Genomic DNA, 20,534 nt, shown 5'->3' on the forward strand with positions numbered 1-20,534 from the left:
AACTTTTATAAAGAATATCTCTTTGGATTTGAGACTTTAGTCTTTGCAACTTTACAGATCTTTATGCACCAAGAGCTTGTAACACTCCAAAGAGAAAGGAAAAATTGAAATCGCATCATATGACCCCTTTAAACTATACATTCATACATCTTTTGTAAGGTAGTGTATATAACTGACTCACTGTTATCAGTATTGGTTCAGTGTGAACAACTCAAATTAAATTAAAAAGAGGAAATGTGAGGAGATCTGCTTCATTAATCTAGAAATGGAAAAAAACTGCTAAAATTAGCTGGAGTGACAACAATGAGAATCCTTTCTTCAGTTCTTTCTCATCCATCACTTCCTCAGAGACAGAGACCGTGGCTTATGGAACCCAGATGGAGGGTGGGTTTTGAAATGTTTATTATGTAAGAGGTACATCTAGCAACCATTACTTGAGACAAGTGCTCTTTAAAGTGCCATTTCAGGAAGGGAAAAACTCATTACAAACAAATTTCCAACCTTCAGGTGGTGTTCTTGGACAAACTAGGGAGAACACCGATCCTTCACACTGTTGCAGTGCTACATATCATGTCTGCGCTCATCTATTTTAAAATTTGACCTCAGTTGTGCATTGTGAAAAGAGCTACAGAAATACAACTGAATTGAGCTGAATTTCTGTACCAGTCTGTGCTAGATAGATAGATAGATAGATAGATAGATGCTCTATAAACCATCCATCATCATCTCTGAATACAGAACATGCTCGTTTGGGAACAGTTTTCATTCTCTAACACACAATGCCTTTATGAACACTGCTCTATATTGCGTTATACTATATTGTGCATTAAATCCCCTGTGTCAGTTATGTAAAGCCACGCAGTCACGCCCCGGGTGGAGACCACACCCGTTATAACGAGAACTCGCACTCACAGCTACGCCCGTTGTGCGCGAGACAGCATAATAATCATAACAGCTATGATTATTACAACTGACTTTAAACATACAACTGACCTGCGCGAGGTTTGCATTAGCATCAGCGCGCATGTTCTAATAAAGTGTAACTTAGCGTCTGCAGTGCTTCTAAACTGATCTCCATGCAGAATTTACATTCAACTAAATAATATACAAATGTAAAAAAGAAAAATATGTACAACAAAATCATCACAATCATACAGACAGGGCCAATAATACGAAACTTCATTTACACACAGCGCATTTTTGATAACGATCAAAATGTCTAATCCAGTAAGTCATAAATAATGTATTAATACGCATTGTGAGATTTAGTCCAACTATACTGTAATTCAGCTATGACTGAATCAAACGTCTATGTAGGTTTGACAGTAACGTTACATGCATGATTTACTAAATATGATGAACGTCCATATCACATATGGACTCACCTTGATGAAAATCAGTGAAGCATGTGTTAATTAGTTTTAATCATGTATCTCGTTTAATATATAAATGAGTATATATAATAGGCTCAGTGTGCTATAATTATGACATAACTTTATATTTTTTTGATAATTGTAATATCGTAAACTGTTGGCCCATCTGCTCACGCTCATACGGATATCAGCGCTCGAGCGCTTAGCCAGCTAACCCTGAACTACACAAACCTCTACATTTATGACCTCTATCTTAATATTAACCTCACATTGATAGAGGACGAAATATATGTCTTACCTTAGTGAAATTCCTGCAAGCGTTTTACCCTTTATTGACCTATTCCTGGTCGGAAAGCAAAAAAAAATCCCACACCCGTCTTCACTGTCTCAGCCTAAGGGCGGTAACACAGGAAACCAGACTCTAGAAATGCCCTGATGATTGACATCCACAACAGCCAATCAGAATGTAAGGACACGCCTATAAAACACAGTTCCCGCCTACTGGAAACAAGCAACCAATCAGAGAATGGGAAGTTTTAGCGGTACAAAGAAGCATGGGATATGAAGTCTACAGGCGGCGTCTTTGTTTTTCGCGCGATTGAGTCATTTTTTTAAATTGAATTATTCATTGATTATTAAGTACCTGATTGTTTTATATTCATTGGTTTATTTTAATAATTGCATTTTCATAATTGTTCTGTGTTTTTGTCAATTAGTAAATAATAAGGGAACAATTAGAAAGTATATTGTTATTAAATGAGAATTTCTCAGGGGTGCTCACTTTCAGATAGGCTATTCTTTTTTAGTATTTTAGTGAGTACTAATGTCCATTGAAACACCAAAATCATTCCTTAAAGATCAGAAAGCAACAGCAAACTTGTGGAGACCTGCAGTGAAACTGGTCAGATCAGTGCACACACAGCTACATCACATTCACCAGAAATAAAATACCCAGAGGGAGGGATGAGATGTTTCAAAGCATGTTTAAAGAGAAACTCTCTACACTGTATATAGACTCAGCAAAGACTTTTGCTTCAATTAGAGAACTGCATTCATCAGAGAATATCAGTTCCAGGTACTTTGAATGTGTGAGGAAATTATGTCAGACACAGGGATAAACAATACTTACTAACGAACTAAATAAATTACTCCATATCCAGCCCTTACCTATTATTCACTCTCCTTAGAAAACCCAAGTTTCAATAACAAATGCATCTGTCTTCCGCACAGTTACAGCCCTCCTAGTATCCGGGCACCTCTGCTGTCATAGTAGTACTGCATGTACAGTGGGTACAGAAAAGAATAACCCCCCTTTAAAATAATCATATTTTGTTGCTTTGTAGCCTGAAATGAAGGCGGACACAGTTTTATCCAGCTGTATTTACTCTGTTCAACATCCAAATTAAAGATATAACACATGTCAGAAAAAAAAAAATAGAAAATCAGAATCAATGAGTTGGAAAAAGGATCACCCCCCCTCCTAAAAATGGCTTGTAAACTCAATCAGGGGTAGCTAATCACCTTCTCAATGGCACACAAAGCCATTTGACTTTCAACTGTGATTAGCTGTGGTCATTCTGATTAGCTCAGCATGAAAAATGCTTTCCTGGAGCATTTCAGTTCTTGGTAGCACAACTGAAGCAAACAATCAACTATGGGTGTCAAGGCACTGTCAAAAGATCTCTGGGATAAAGTTGTGGACAGGCACAAGTCAAGAGATGGATACAAAAAAAGTTCAAAGGCTTTATCAATGCCTAGAAGCACCGTGAAGTCTATTATTAAGAAGTGGAAGGTATTTGGTTCAACACAGACCCTCCCTGGATCAGGACGTTGCTCCAAACTGGATGAAAGAGCCAGGAGGAAACTGGTCAGAGAGGCGACCAAGAACAACAGCAACTCTGAAGCAGTTGCAGGAATTTATGACGAAATGGTCATTGCGTGCATGAGACAACAATATCACAAATTCACCACAATTGTGGCTTGTATGGGAGGGTTTCAAGAAGAAAACCACTCCTCAAGAAAGATCACATGCAGTCACGACTGAGCTTCGAAGATTCTTTTGAAGATTCTGAGGCAGATGAGGCTAAAATTTAATTATTTGGCCTCAACACCAAACGATATGTCTGGCGGAAATCCTACAGCTCACCATCCAAATATCACCATTCCTACAGTAAAGCATGGAGGTGGTGATATCCTGTTCTGGGGTGTTTCTCTGCCACAGGGACTGGAGCACTTGTCAGGATAGAAGGAAAAATGGATGGGGCAAAACACCGTCAAATTATTGAGGAAAATCTGCTGCCCTCTGCTGGGAAGTTGTCAGTGGGAAGAAGGTACTTCAAACGTGACAATGACCCAAAGCACACAGCAAAACTGACCACACAGTGGTTGAAGGAGAAAAAGGTGAATGTCCTTGCATGGCCTCTCTGTTAGACTTTTTATTGTATTTTTGCGGTAATTTACTGGCAGTACTATTGCCAGTAAGTTACTATAACTACCCCTTTACAGTAGCTTATCGCGAATTAATTTTACAGTATGATGGTCTTACCGCAATTTCATTTTACAGTATGATGGCCTTACCACAATTTCATTTTACAGTAAAATACCCTTACCGCAACTTAATTTTACTGTACTATATCCTTACTGTAACTTAGTTTTACAGTATAATAATATTAGTAAATCTAGTAATTTTACTGTAATTTATTTTACACTAGTCAGAGCCCAGACTTAAACCCCATTGGAAATCTGTGGATGACTTGAAGACTGCAGTCCACAAACGTTCACCATCAAATTCAACTGAACTTGAGCAGTTCTGCAAAGAAGAGTGGGCAAATATTGCAAAGTCTAGATGTGCAAAGTTAGTAGAGACATATCCCAACAGACTAAAGGCTGTAATTAAAGCAAAAGGTGGTTCAACAAAATACTGACACAAGTTGGTGATCCTTTTTTTTTTTAACTCTGTGATTCTGGTTTTCTTTTTTTCTGACATGTTTGTGTTATATCTTTCAATTGGATGTTATAAGTTGCACTGAGTAAATACAGCTGGATAAAACAAAAACTGTGTCCATCTTCATTTCAGCTGAAAAGCAACTAAATGTGATTATTTTAAAGTTTCTGATTCTCTTCTATACCCACTGTAAAAAAAAAAAAATAATCAAAGTTACCTAAAGGACAGTCTCTATACAAAGCACCTGAAAGTTCCAAAAGTTTTCTATATGATACACTTCTGTCACATGGTATACTTGCAGAAGTATAAATACAATCACATAAGATAAAATGTTGTTAGTAATTGCATGAACAGATGTTTCCTTTAAAGGAATAATCCATCCAATGATAATTCTAGTATTAACATTCTTCTAAACCTGAATGTCTTTCTTTCCTCTGTGGAACATAAAAGAAACATTTTAATAAAGTCTTCACACTTTTTTGGGATAATAATCTGTGCTCCAGCAAAAGGAAAATCATCACAAAACTGCACAAAATTTGTTGATAAGATGTGTACTGTATTATAAGTCTTCTAAAGCTTTATAATATTTTTGATGTGATGAACAAGGCAACATTAACGTTGTAAATCACTGATGAACGGGTGTCAAGTAAGTATAAATCAAAAATGGCATGTACCTCCTTTATCTTGTAGCCTAACCAACATCATGACTATGCCTATTCGCCAGATTTGATTCGGGTGTCCCATTAGATCATTAATGATTTGATTTGAGAATGTTTTATTTCGGTCTGTTCGTCACACAAAGTGATTGTATGCCTTAATAAAACATGTTTAAGACTTTTTTTTTTTTGCATTATAGAAAATAATGAAAAATAATGAAAGCTGAATAGTTGAATAATAAAGAAAATTATGTTGAATTAATGAAAATTCAGAGGTGAGATGTTAACAGATATGTGCAGTTTGCACACTGTTGAAAAAAATGAGGACAGGTACTATGTTTATTATTTATTGGAATGTTCTTATTTTTCGTTTTTCAGACATTTCATACTCCCAGTTTAAAAACAAAGGGGGGAAAAGTAAAATGCGTGTCTTATTAAATTAAAAATGGATGGAAAACGCGTCTTTGGCAAGAAAATAAATGACCTGTAGGCCTACTTTGGTGTCTTGTTCTTTTTATTTATTTTCATATAAAACCACTGTATTTACTTCACTCCTCCCCCGCCTGCTCTCGTCTGCTTTGGTATCTCAAACGAACCTGATGATTCACTGCATGCAAGAGGCTTTTGTCTGAATGAAATATCTCCAGGGCTTTTACTTTATCATAAAATCACCAGGGGCAAGTTCAAAATCAAACCGGTGCGCAACGTTTTGTTACGGTTTCCAGTTTGAACGACATGTTTCCTGGAAACGGTGTGTAACGGGGTTTGAGATGCGTTTTCTCTTGTTTGGTGGGTGTGTCAAACATGTCAGCCCAATCAGCAGCAACATGTATGTAAACCACGCGGTATTAAAGAGACAGCTCGCACAATGTAATTAACATCCAAATAAATTCACAAGAGCAAGTATATTGTTTGCACATGTTTACTGGATGCAACAAATGCCTCGTTTGTAATGGGTATTAATGCTTTTGTCTCGTCGCTCCGGCCGGACAGGCACCAACAGTGTGTGAGGGACATAACATTTCCGTCACACGCTTGAGGTATTCGGCCAATCACAACGCATTACATAGCTGGCCAATCAGAGCACACCTCGAAAACGTTTTGCACCGTTTTGTCGGGGCTGAACGCAGCCCAGGGCTTTTATTTTATGAAGTGTTACTTCACCCGGATGTTGATCATTATTTACAGGCGGTGAGAATGGCGGACATGGAAGAGCTGTTCGGTAGTGATGGCGATAGCGACAATGAGCAACGAGGTACTTTCGATTTGCATTATTGCATTAATGAATGAAAATGTGTTTCATGTATGTGTTAATGTTATGTTTCTATGAGCTGAGCTCTCATTTAGAGATATGTGCAGCTGTAAGACGATCAGTCTTTCAGCACTGCGCTCATTTTTTTTTCCATCACATTTTATTAATATGATCAGATCAGGTATGTTAATATATTAAATTATATTAATCACAATTACAATTATTTGATCTCTTTTATTCAAAAATTTAGATGGTAGTGTTTGTAAATACGCCTATTTATATAAAATATTTATAATACTTTTTTAGATGTAAATTCTATTAGTCACTTTTACTTAATCCATTAATTTGTTTATTTTAAAATTAATAAATTTGAATTAGATTTTATTTTGACATCAGTAATGTCATAGTTATACAACTGTGCAAGTTTTAACAAACTTGCTTCACTGCTTATAGTCAATATTTCAAACATATGCAAATCAATCAGTCATATGGTCCAACCAAATGGAGGAAAAAATATGAAGTGATATCATTTATAATGTTTGTAAGGAAAAAAAAAATATATATATTTTTATCAAAGACACCCTTATTGCATTGACCCATTAGACCTGTAAAGCCTGACATATGAAATAATAATCCGGTTTATTGAACGTTTAGACAGAATTAGTTTTTTTAAATCTTTTTTTTTTTTTTTTTTTTTAAGTGTGGATATATGTTTTGGAGTATCATATATATTTAATACATTTAGCTTTTGTGGCACATACTTGTGGAGGGGAAAAAAAACCCAGGCACAAGCTGATCAAAAATAAATAGGATATGATATGATAGTAGGCTTTATAGTGTTAAAGTTAATACACGATAACTAATTGTGCAATTTATGATTAATTCCTCATAGTGCAGCTCTACTTTATTTGGCATTTGAAATGTTTCTGATGGACTGTTTTCATGTTTCATGTTTCATGTGTAATAAAGTTAAACTCAAGAATACTTTCAGTTTGGATAAAAGCATATGATAAAATAATTTAGTAAATTAATGCATGTGTTGATGTGTTTCATCCAGATTCTGGCTCTGGTTCTTGCTCTGATTCAGAGCATGAGAGACCCAGATCTGCCAGCAACGCCTCTGGCAGCGAGAGTGACGGCGATCATGGCGAAGATGAGGATGAAGATGGGGGAAAGCCAAGCAATAAAGAGCTGTTTGGAGACGACAGTGAAGACGAGCGCGGAAGCCAGCACAGCGGCAGCCAATCAGAACGATCCGGCAACCAATCAGATGCGAGTATGCACTCGGACAACGAACACAGCGGTTCAGAGGGCCATCACGAGGAGGACGATGATGCCGATGAGAGGGGCCACATATCAGATGTGGGGAGTCCAGCCTCAGGAGCAGGAAGCCACAGGTCTGAGAGAGGAAGTGGAAGTCCAGGGTCAGAGGCGGGCAGCCCACGCTCAGAAGCAGGAAGTGGGCATTCAGATCCCGGCACACCTCATTCAGACGGAGAGGGGTCAGGGAAAGAAATCCATTCCGGAGATGAGAAGTGGGGTGGAAAAAGTGACCAATCAGAGGACGAGGACAAACAGCAGAACTCAGATGATGAGAGGGATCATTCTGACGATGAAGGGGAGAGACAAAAATCAGGTGAGGTAGATTGGAATGTTTAAAAGTGTTAAAGGGGTTCAGTGTGTCTTTTTAACAATCTGACATTAGGTCTCATTCAGTTTCCATGCGTACACACAAATTTGCACATTAAATCTGGGTATGAACATTTTTACAAACAAATCACTATTCATCAATAACTTGAATTCAAAAATTTGTTCTAAATGTATGAAAAATCGCATGCTTTGGGTGGCCTAATAAACATGTTGAGATTAAATTTTATACTTGGAAATGTTATCATATATATATATATATATATATATATGTCAAGTCAAGTCAAGTCTGCTTTATTGTCAATTCTTCCACATGTACAGCACATACACACAGAGAATTGAAATTGCACACACACACACACACACATATATATATATATATATATATATATATATAGAACTAGACTCAGAAGAATTTCATGTGTGTACAGTACACGTTGCGACATTTTTCAGTGAGAAGTTCTCTTGTGCGTATAAATATGAATAATCTCCACAATTATTAGTGAACGAAACCCAGTGTATTTGTGGCAAAAATAAAGAACTACCTTCTAAGGCGACATCTGAAAAGTTGATATCAGATAAAAACAGATCTATAGCATGTTTATTCTAACAAATCCTTGTGTTTGTGGTCATTTATTTCAGAGTCAGTGAAGGGCAGTGACAGCGAGGAGGAATTCACTCGCAAGAAAAAGAAAAAAATTGCTTCAGACTCCGACTCAGATTCTGACCCTGAAACATCGGGTGAGTGACAGACGCTTGCTATGATGAAACACACTGTCAAACACACAGCAGCTCTGTTAAACTCTTGTTTGTGTGCGTGTGTATAGGTAAGAAGCCCGCAGCAAATGATCTGTTTGGGGAAGCAGATGATATTTCATCAGACAGCGATGCAGAGAAACCTCCCACACCTGGGCAACCAATGGTGAGACATTTGCGCACACAACCTCAGAATTTTCATTTTTTTCAAGGCTGAGCCAAGCCATCTTTTTTATTTTGTTTTGAAATATGATTAAATTCAGATTTTCATTATTGCACCTTGGGTGTTGAGACATGAAGACTTTATTTTAACATATTCCAGTTTTTAATGCTGTAACTTTTTTTTTTGCACTGTTACGCTTGTTATTATTACTACCAATCTGGACGTGCCAGCAAAAGAGACTGCTATCTGAAAAGGAAAAAAATCTGATCAGGCCACAGATGACTTGTCCATTAGTACAAGTAATATCTATTAGGGCTGCTTGGTTATGGTAAAAATCATAGTCATGATTATTTAACATAATTAGAGGTGGGCGATATGATCAACAACATCTTATTTCATGATATGAATAAAGAATTAAAAAGATATCAGTGAATTTTCACAATTATTAATATCAGTCTTGATACTTCAGCAAAGACTAACTAACTAATGTAAGTTTACAAAGTCCTCAAACAATTACTGAAGACAATAAGAGCAAAGTAATAAATTACAAACAAAAGGTCAATACAATAGAACAAAGATACAAGTGGAATAATGCTTTATGTTTTTCTGAAAGGTCTTTTCAGGCAAACAGTAGTCTATACGACAGACATTAAAGAAGTCAAATAAAAAAAAAAGAACACTGCTTAGTCTTCACTGTATAAATTAAATAAAGATTCATCCTTATTAAAGCTACAAAAGTTATTCAGTCTTTGTTTGATTAACTTTTAAGCCACAAACAGCAGCAGGTTTATATTAGACTGCTGTTATTTAACATAATGCATGTATGCAATATGCTGATACACATCCAATTTAATGTTAACTGTTTTTGTTCACTTAAAACATAAACCACAGAAATATTTAACAGGACGGGCATATTTTTGTGTGTATTTGGCTGTGTACTTGCTTGTTTGTGTTCCACTCTATTTAGGAGCGTGTGCACAGAAAGCTGCCTGGGGAACGTGTCTCTTTCGTGACTTAATGCTTTTTTTATTAGCTGTTTATTATCAAATGTCCTGCAATTGACTGCTTTTTACGAGAACACTCACAGATTTAGCTGATTTGGACATTACGTTTGGGCTTTTAGGGAGGAATGTAAGTGTGCCACTGTGAAGGAAAGGAAGGTGTGCAACACTGAATGTGGCACAATAATTGCTTTACCTCGATTTTCTTATTTTCATAATTGTTGAAGGTCAAAATCAGAACCGAAAATAACATTTGATTAATCGAACAGCCCTAATATCCATCTTATAATATTAGATTTATCAAGTCTTTTGTGCTTAATATTTTATAATAATTGTTTGTAATTGTTTCGAATAATCTTCTTTTGTTTTGCATTTTACAATAATGCAAAATTATTTACATAATTTACAATTAAGCTTTTTTTCCAGCTCAAGTAATTATAGTGTTTATGTATGCCATAACTGTGAAACAAAATTACTTCTACCATCATAAGATTTTTGTCATACTGCTCACTCCCAATGTTAAGATGCTCTCCATGATTGGTTTGCTTATAAAAGTGCGCTATAAAATTTATTGCATTATATTCTACACTCCTTCTTTAGGGATGCAAACCTGTTGCTGTTTTTAGTACAAAATGTTATTCAAAATGATTTTACGGGTCTGCGAGGAGTCATAGGCAATGATATGAGAATCAAAAAAACATAACAAAAGAGCTTTGTGCTTGAAGCGCAGCTTAATTTACACATGAGCAGCTCATGATCCAGCATTTTCATTGTCTGGAGGGGCTTGGTTTATAGTAAATGCTGCTCCACACAAACTTTATCTCTTCTTTAGTTTGGGTCACTTAAAATGCGCCTTTGAAAATGCAACTCTTGCCAACTAATAGTTCTATGGTTTAATGTTTGAATGCAAAGAAATGATGACAGCCATGAATATTGTAATTTTACTGTTCTCCAAAATAAAATGATTATTATTTATTTTTATTTTACAGCACAATAGCATTATTACTATAGTAAAATATTTATTTATTTTTTCATTTAATATAAAAATTAAGTGATAATAATAATAATAGTAATAAAAATTACATTGTGATCATTGTCACCTTTTTTCACCCCTGATGAGGTTGCATCCCTGTTTCTGTCTCCCAAAACAGTCCTAATTTAGATTTATAAGAATTAGAATGACAATTTTAACGCTTTCTAACACCTGACTGATCTGAACAAACAGGATGCTGAGGACGGTCTGGAGGGAGATCGGCCCGAGGAGGAGCCGGTTCCAGAGACGAGGATTGAGGTGGAGATTCCTAAAGTCAGCACAGATCTGGGCAGTGAGCTCTTCTTCGTCAAATTACCCAACTTTCTCAGTGTGGAGCCCAGGTGTGTGAATGTCTCCTGGAGAACTGAAGGAGTTGCTAAATGCTCCATCTAAACCGACTGTCTGTCTCCTTTCCTGCTGTCTCTCCACAGGCCGTTTGACCCTCAGTACTACGAGGATGAGTTTGAGGATGAGGAGATGTTAGATGAGGAAGGACGGACCCGTTTAAAGCTGAAGGTGGAAAACACCATCAGGTGGCGCACTCGGCGCGATGAGGAAGGCAGTGAAATCAAGGACAGCAACGCACGAATCGTGAAATGGTCAGATGGCAGGTGAGGATACGCATTCAGATTTTAGTGTTGAATAATTTCTCTGAATAATTTCAGCAGGTGCGGAGTAATGTTCTTATGGTATAATTATGCAAAGATATGGAAATCAGCATTACTCTCATTCTGCAGCATGTCTCTGCACCTGGGGAATGAGGTGTTTGACGTGTATAAAGCTCCACTGCAGGGTGACCACAACCACCTGTTCATCCGCCAGGGTACAGGACTGCAGGGTCAGGCTGTGTTCAAGACCAAGCTCACCTTCAGGTGTGTCTCTCTCACTCGCACTCACACACACACACACACACACACACTTTATTTAGTTATATAAACAGTGACATTGCATAGACTTCTATTGTTTTTATATACAGCTAATTATACATACTATAGCCTAACCCTAACAGAAGAGACTCTGCATTTATAAAAATAATAATAAAAAAACCTCACTTCAACTTTAACTCATTTTCACTCACTTCTGGCTGCAAATTTGTTCGCAAAATATGATCACGTAGGTGCACACACTACAGCTGTTAAAGCATTGATAGTGGTGATTTTTCACTGGTTGAACGCTAGGTGGCACCATGGGGCAAATTTTACTAAGCTATTACTTGCACAATAATGCAAGGCATTGATTCTGAACTCTTAACTATATATATATATATATATATATATATATGTATAAGGATGTTGATTAATCGACAATCAATTAATTGTCGATAAGAGATGTAATCGATTAAAGCTATCGATGGTCGATTAAGCAATTTCATTTTGGGGTGTGTGCGGCTCATGTGCAAAACACATGCAAGCTACTGTGAGTGACTGTGACGGGCTGGATCTTTTGCGAAAATAATTCACTAATGTACAAATTATGCTTTTAATGTGATCCAAACTTTAAAAGTACACAATAGAAACAATAAAAAGTCCTTCAACATGGAAAACAATAGAAATGTAGTAACTAAGTCATCATCAAACTAAAATGAGGGAACACATTAATAAGTCATAGGAGCGAATTCTTAACAGTGACAGGTTTTTAAAAGTACACCTGTTCCATGCAGTGTCTCAGTTAATGTGCATTTGTAATAATTCTAAAATGTTGTTTAAAGTGGTTTTATATTATTATATGTGTGTGCCTTTGCAGACCTCACTCCACAGACAGCGCCACACACAGGAAGATGACCCTCTCTCTCGCTGACCGCTGCTCAAAGACACAGAAGATCCGAATTCTGCCCATGGCTGGCAGAGACCCAGAATCCCAGAGAAATGAGATGATAAAGGTAAAATTTCACTCCGCAAAGAGATCTGAGTTTAGGCCAAGACTGATGGAAAATTCAGCAGGATTCAGATCAATGCAGAAATGCAGTGTGTTTCCAGAGGGAGGTTATATCATAACTTAAATCCTCCTTAATAAAAAAAACTCTTATTCCTGAAAACCTGGAAACTAGGTCATAAAGCTGTCCTGCTAGGGAGTTTAACCAAAATGCTTTGGAAATTAAAGGACAACATTACACATAGTGACTCAGCTTTTGTCATTTAATTTTACAAAATCACATCATAAACATCTGATGAGCTTATTGCAGCGTTTCCCAAACGGGTGCGCAGACTGACCACCAGGGTTGTGCAAAATAATGATTTTGATGATCTGTGTGTAAACATGCAGGTCCATCCATTCTCACTAAAAAAAGGGTAGTATTCTTTTTTTTTTATTTATAACTGACATGTTGATGTTTTCTGATATACAGTCAGGGCTTGACATTAACACCCGCCAACCTGCCAAATGTGGGTAGATTTCAGCAGTGGCGGGTAACGTGTTCACTCCCACTTTGGCAGATTGAATTTTATATACAGTAACAGCTTGACATTAATGCTTGTCTGGGACTAGTGGATTTTTTGAAAGGAGCAAGTGAAAGAAAATTTTACTTGCCCGACCAGACAACTAATCTGATTAAAACATCTAATTAGGGAAGCACCGAAATTTCAGCGAGAAAGATTCAGATTTTATTACATTTGGTGTAAACTGCAATTGATAATGGATAATGTATTGACATTAACAAGAAATCAAAACAAATGAACACAGCTGCACACAGAAGAAATACTGCGGTAAAAATGTAGTTTTTATATTTATAACATATAGCCTCGTTATGCAACATGACACGACTAAGAGAGTGCAGACATTGATTCTATAAAAGCGTTCAAACGAGTAGTTAATATTAAGTGACTTACATTTTAGTACAGTATTGTCAATGTTGGCTGTTTTTGCTCGATTTGGTTAACGGAAATAGTTCCAAACAAAGATCACAGCAGAACAGTATCGCATCTCTGAGCAACACACAGTGGTGTTTCCTTACTGAATTATTTGGCGTTTTTGAATTAATTATTTGAGTCAATGATTCAGTGGTCCATTCGTAAAGACAGGCACTTGCTTCATTCTTGAATGAATCATCTGTCGGAATGAATCGTTTGAATGAAAGCCTCAATGACTCACTCATTAAGACAGTCACTTGCTGCCACCTACTGGCGGTTAACTTTCATATTTAAAAGTAGCTTATCTTTGCATTTTTTCCAATTTTTCATATTTGTATATTTAAAAAAAAACTGGTTTAAAACCCCAAGCTCATAACATTATTTATGCTGTTGTAATTTTGCAGTGTAAATGCATTCATGCTACATTTCAGCTTCATTAAACTGTCTGTGTAAATGCATAAATGCCACTTCAGCTGCTTCTGTTTCTTCTGCAGTGGAAAGATCGGTTTTGTTAATACTGATTTCATTTGATTGGTAACAGCCCTGTAGTGTCTTATTATATTAAGTGAAATTGTTAATAAAATGTAAGCATTTGATATGAAAGATGACACATGCATTTAATAAGGTTTGGGGAAAATACCCTTTAAATAGGCAAAAAATGACCTGGAAATCAATTTAAATACATTTTAAAATGCAGTACCTTTAGGCATATGAAGTGCAATTTCCCAACAACAAAATTGTGGCCAGTGAAAATGCAGAGTGGCTAGTAATTTTGGAAAATCGCTAGCCACAGTGGCTGGTGAGCAAAAGCCCTGTATACAGTGAATATTTGTATTATTGCAGTTAAAAATGTGGTGTTTAACTGGAGTAAGGTGGTGGGGGTGCTTGACACTTGTCAAACACTAGAAGGGGGTGCATGCTGCAAAAAGTTTGGGAACCACTGAGCTAGGTGACTGAGCTATAAGACTGCGGCGGACACATAACAGACTTAGATCAGGCCATCTCAGCTCACAGCACGTTTCCTTACACACACACACACACACATACACACACACACACAGCAGATCTTGGCAGCAGCGGGTTATACGTGTATGATTTGATCCGTGTTATCTTAACAGATTGTCCGACACCTAAAGTGGAGTACTGTAAATGTTTTTATCTATTTCCTCTCTCTCATTTATCTCCCTCTGACCAGAAGTCTAATGTCCAAAGAGCCAGATTTCATATCAGATGGACAACCATAAGTCAGTCCTAAAGATCCAGACACCATTAGACAGCCTTGCTGGAGTTAAAGTGGCGACAGTGCTCGGAGTAATTTCTCTTGTAAATGAAGAGCTATAAAAGTTTTATTGAAAGTGGTTTTCACAGATAATAATCATGCATAAATAGCGTTTATGCCGTCTGGACCTGTTTATGACTTGGCTGGGCCTGAATTTACATTGTATATACACTACTATTCAAATGTTGGTGTCAGTAAGTTTATAATTATTTTATTCAACAAGAATGCATTGAACAGAGCAAAAATTACAGTAAACACTTTTGTTACACAAAATTTCTGTTTCAAATAAATGTTCATTTTAACTTTCTATTTATCAAAGAGTCTTGCAAATGTATTCGTTTTTCACAAAAAAAATTAAAATTAAGCCGCAAAACTGTCTTGAGCGGCAAATCAGCATATTAGAATGATTTATGAAGGATCATTAAAGACTGGAGTAATGATGCTGAAAATTCAGCTTCATCCTTCCCAGGAATACATTTTGCTTTAAAATATATTCAAAATAGAAAAGTATTTATATATATATATATATATATATCTGTAAAATTATTGCATAAAAAAATCCTTATCTGGTTATCATGATTGACTGGAGAGATCATGAGAAAGTCATGGAAAATCACTGGTGAAAAGTGTGGGAACCCTGGATTAAAATGTAATATACAAAATTATTTATGAAATCCAATAAGGTTTAGTTCTTAAACTCTTTTTCATCACTCAGATAAAATGCATCTATTTTTATCTCCACATTGACTGATAAACTAGGATGTGGATGTGTTCATTCAGTGTAATCCTGCAGTAACATCAAAGTTTTTTTGTATGTGTGTTTGTCTGTGCAGAAAGAAGAGGAGAGGTTACGTGCATCTATCCGTCGTGAATCTCAGCAGAGGCGCATGAGAGAGAAACAGCATCAGCGAGGTCTGAATGCCGGGTACCTGGAGCCAGATCGCTATGACGAGGATGAGGAGGGTGAAGAATCCATCAGCCTGGCCGCCATCAAGAGCAAATATAAGGGTGGAGGTCTGAGGGGTAGGTGACATACAAAACGCATGTACTCCCGGGGCATTATGAATACATTGCCCCAAAGTTTTCAGATTGTATGTGTAGCAGATCAATGCAAAGACCACTTTACAAATCCCATTTAGCGTACCTTTTTCAAATGTCCGTACATGAAATAACCCAGCTGGCCATATTTCTTTTTTATTATGGTTAAGTTCTGTGTATCATCTTGATGCACTTGAAGTGTACCACACTCAAACAGCGCTAAAATAATCTTGTTCGACTTGCTCTTAATTAGGGCTGCACGATTAATCGCATGCGATATTTAACGCGCATCTTGTCAGAAAGCCGGTTCTGTAATCAGCGGTAAATCTCCATCACCTGCGGGATTTCACATTGAGCAGCATTAACTACACAGAGCCGTTGTTCACTGATCAGATTGTATGTGTAGCAGATCAATGCAAAGACCACTTTACAAATCCCATTTAGCGTACCTTTTTCAAATGTCCGTACATGAAATAACCCAGCTGGCCATATTTCTTTTTTATTATGGTTAAGTTCTGTGTATCATCTTAATGATGCACTTGAAGTGTACCACACTCAAACAGCGCTAAAATAATCTTGTTCGACTTGCTCGTAATACAATCCGTTATTGATATTGTAAGGGTGGACATGATTGATTGGCTTTTTGAGATAAATGTAATGTTACATGACATTGTTTACAAACTGTTATATTGACGTCTTTCTGTGATTGAAACATGGTGCATTTCAGTTGTAATGCTTCACTTGTTCTTTCAACATCCCTTCTGATGTTCGTTCAGGTGCTAGAGCATTCCATCACGCCAATTAAATGGCGACAAAATTATGGTTATTGTTTGAATTTTGATAAAATTTAGAATTTGAAAGCTCAGACTTTTTCCACATCAAAAGTCACAAAGCTTATTGCGATTATTGGACGGTAGGCATGATTAGGGTTGGGTACCGAAACCCGGTTCTAATATGGCACCGGTACCTATGTAACCGGTATGTACTAGAATCAAATCAGAACGCAGATTTCGGTGCCATGCCGGAGCGATCGATTGAAATATCTGTCCTCTGGTTCTCTGAAACGGACGTAAGAAGTATCATCACCGGCACTGCACGTGAAAAATAATTTACCAAAAAAATGCACGTGAACTCAAGTCGGAAAGCTCTAATAATACAAATCCAACAAATCTTTGTAGTAACGCGAGTGTCCATGTTGTTTTCACATTCTGACTTAAAAGCACAACTCGGGAGATGAGAGCATCCGAGGAGTCGTGTCGCAGTCGAGTGTTTATTGTCTTTGTTTTATCATTCAAAATGTTTATATGTTCTGTTTACTCAGTTACAGCTATAATAGCGATGCCTTTGTCCATATAAGGGATTTCCTGGAGGGTCATGAGTTTCGCTACTTCTGTGACTGGATATGTGGATTTTCTGTGCGAGGGCGCCCTCTGGCGTCCAGTATGAATGAAACAGACATCATGTGTTTATAGTGCTGATGGCCAATCCATCATTTTTGGGGTAATTTTTATTTATTTATTTTTTATTCTTTTAATAAGTATCGGTTCAGGCACCGTTTAGGCACCAGAACCGTTTTAAAAGTATCGATTTGGCACCGGTATCGAAAAAACCCAAACGATACCCAACCCTAGGCATGATACAAATGTTTAGTGAAGTTTTGTTGAATCATCAACTTAAAAAGCGTAGACTAATTATCATATGAAAATGAAAATCGTTTAAAATAGAGAAATGGATATTGTCAACCCAGTCTAAACAGCTAACAAAATAGATACTTACAAAGTCAAAATGTAAACATTTTAAGTTGCAGAAATTTGTGCATCACTAATCGTTTCCGTACATATCCATTCAGATATGTTTTTTTTTTTTTCCAGAGGAACACCTTTTACACAAACTTAAAATCAAATCCAGTTGCATCTGCACCAATAGCTGTAGTGTGAAAACGACCATCTCTTCAGGAAGTAGGTCAGTTGAAATGGCCTCAGAACTGCGGAGGGGTGCTGTGTCTGTCGTCTATATTGTAGTCCCTCGCTTCCCTGTGGGTCAGTGTTTCTGCACAACAGATTCTTTGAGTGAGTTCGAGACCTGCTGCGATCAGCTAGAACATTCTGCACTGCAACAACAGCTTGTGTTCCCAAAACAGCATGTCTCACGCACATGCTTCCTCACTTGACAGTAACCGTACAGCCGTTAGCCGATTACCTGCCGGCTCCTTAATACTGCATTATGTCAGAGTCCGACTGAGATTTGGATTAGTTTGTTCAGTTTGATTTGTTTGTGCCAATAAGAGGCATTTACTGAAAGAACATCTCTCTGGAATGCTTGAAAATCAGTCCTGAATTCTGAGCTGTGCTTAATTGTTTTTGTTTGTTTGTGGGTCATAGAGGAGCGAGCCAGGATCTATTCTTCAGACAGCGATGAAGGTTCTGACGAAGACAAGGCCCAGCGGCTGATGAAGGCCAAGAGACTGGACAGTGACGAGGTGAAACTTTCAGTCCAAATAGACAGTTTATTGTCAAATAAAAAGCTTCAGAAATGGAATGATTATAATGTCAACCATGAGCACAACAGTGACTGGCCAGTTTTTCAGCAGTCTGGATTACAGATGTATATTTCCCATTCATATTCATCAGTAAAGCGACCTAAGCCTTGAACCAAACTAAACAGCTTTAAATGGCTTTCAATTCTGACATTTACTCACTCGCATGTTGTTCCAAACCCATAAGACTTCCGTTCTTCTTCAAAACATGAAAGAATACTAAAAATATCTCATTTATCATATTTGTCCATCCATTAAATTCCATGCAACCAAAACTTTCAAAAAGACATTATAAAAAGTAAACCACCATGCTTGTTTGACGCATGAACCTCAGTGGTTTTTGAATTTCTGTTTGATCAATATTCATATGTGAATAAAAGCCTAAACTAAAATTGATCATGTATCTTCAGAAGACTTTATGAACTTTTCTTTTTATGACTTTGAGTCTTTATAAACTTTGAAGCTTGAAAAGTTTGGTTTCACTTGGATAGCCACAATTAAAAAAATATCTTTGTGTTTTGAAGATGAACAAAAGTCTTGTGGGTTTTGACTGATATGAGGGTGGGTAAAGTATTACAGAATTTTCAGTTTTGGTTGAATTATGCCTTGAAGATGAATCAACTTTTTTTTTCTTTGGTAACAGCAACTTAGTTCTGATTGGTAAATCCTGCTTAAGGATTGTACATGGTGAAGTATTTCTAAAATTAATTCCTGTAGGGAGAAAATTAATTTGTTATTTTTAAAGGTTAATAGACTAGCCAATCATAACCGAGATCATTTACCTATAGAAGTCTTAAAGATACAGTAGCAGAAGCAGTCTGTTTAATTCTAAGGCTCTGAGAGGCTGAAAATGGTCAAGAAAAGATCAATTCTGAATGATTTTGGTCTAAGACACTTTAACATAAATGGACTTTAGGGGATTAAAATGTATTTTGGGAATTAATATTTATCCTTTCTTTCAGGAGGGAGAGAACTCTGGAAAGCGGAAGGCAGAGGAAGATGAGGAATCCGCTGCTAAGAAACCCAAAAAATATGTCATCAGTGATGAAGAGGAGGAGGACGAGTGATTTTTCTTTGTTTGTTTTTTATCGTTTTGTGATTGGTTAATCACAAGAAACTAGGTGGTTAATCCAGAAAAACAAACCTGCAGTTATTTGTTTGTATATTTTATAAAGACTGAAGATGCTCATCATTACAACACATCAATAAAGAGCAATAACCTTGATGTGGCCTGAAAGATTGTTCATTAATGATAAATTTACTTCTTAAAGTTTCTCCATGAAGGTTTAAACTGTCAAACCCTTTAAAAACAATAAAGGTTGGGGTTTATGTTAACAAAAATGCCTCAATGAAATTCCTACACAGTTAAAGTTGATTATTTTTAAACGCCTTCTGTGATTTTTTTTTTTTCTTCCTGAAAATAAAGATAAAACACAAATGACACTCTGTATGTGATACCCATTTCAGACTTGTAATGTTTTTTAAAGAAGTCTCTCATGCTCATCAAGGCTGCATTTATTAGAACAAAAATACAGAAAAAAAACTGTAATCTTGCAAAATGTTATTACAGTATAAAATAATGGTTTCTATTTTAATATCCTTTAAAATATAAATTATTTCTGTGATGAATTTCCATCAGCCATTACTCCAGTATAAAGTCTCACATGATCCTTAAGAAATCATTCTAATATGCTGATTTATTATTAGAATTATTAATAAGTTGTGCTGCCAAATATTTGTTTGGAAACTGCGATACTTTTTTCAGGATTCTTTGATGAATAAAAAGTAAAAATGAACAGCATTTATTCAAAAATATAAATCTTTTCTAGCAATATAAATCTTTGCTAGCACTTCTTATTAATTTAACACATCCTTGCTGAATAAAAGTTTTAATTTCTTTCAAAAAAAGAAAGAATAAAAATGTACTGACCCCAAACTTTTGAACTGTATAGTGTATATTGTTAGAAGAGATTTGTATTTTAAATAAATCCTCTTTAATCCTTTTTAACT

General features: G+C 36.4%; 2 protein-coding genes across 2 annotated transcripts in view; one reads left to right on the forward strand and one right to left on the reverse strand.

Moving 5' to 3' along the window:
* The window catches only part of LOC107704266 (tropomodulin-2-like), a 54,132-nt gene extending 52,320 nt beyond the window's left edge, over positions 1-1,812 (reverse strand). The window contains exon 1 of the mRNA XM_016507146.1: positions 1,672-1,812. The gene's annotated coding sequence lies outside the window, so the exon portion shown is untranslated. The remainder of the gene's footprint in view (positions 1-1,671) is intronic.
* A 4,325-nt stretch (positions 1,813-6,137) lies between these two features.
* On the forward strand, positions 6,138-19,663 carry leo1 (LEO1 homolog, Paf1/RNA polymerase II complex component). Its single transcript, XM_016507147.1, has 11 exons — positions 6,138-6,228; positions 7,283-7,861; positions 8,515-8,613; positions 8,700-8,794; positions 11,018-11,166; positions 11,257-11,436; positions 11,563-11,697; positions 12,569-12,704; positions 15,784-15,973; positions 18,370-18,467; positions 19,487-19,663. Exons 1-11 carry the CDS (start codon positions 6,171-6,173, stop codon positions 19,589-19,591), a joined length of 1,824 nt encoding a protein of 607 aa, XP_016362633.1. The 5' UTR covers positions 6,138-6,170; the 3' UTR covers positions 19,592-19,663.
* Positions 19,664-20,534: the final 871 nt, after the last annotated feature.

This window comes from Sinocyclocheilus anshuiensis, unplaced genomic scaffold (genome assembly GCF_001515605.1).
Source record: "Sinocyclocheilus anshuiensis isolate Anshui unplaced genomic scaffold, SAMN03320099.WGS_v1.1 scaffold863, whole genome shotgun sequence".
Lineage (NCBI taxonomy): Eukaryota > Metazoa > Chordata > Actinopteri > Cypriniformes > Cyprinidae > Sinocyclocheilus > Sinocyclocheilus anshuiensis.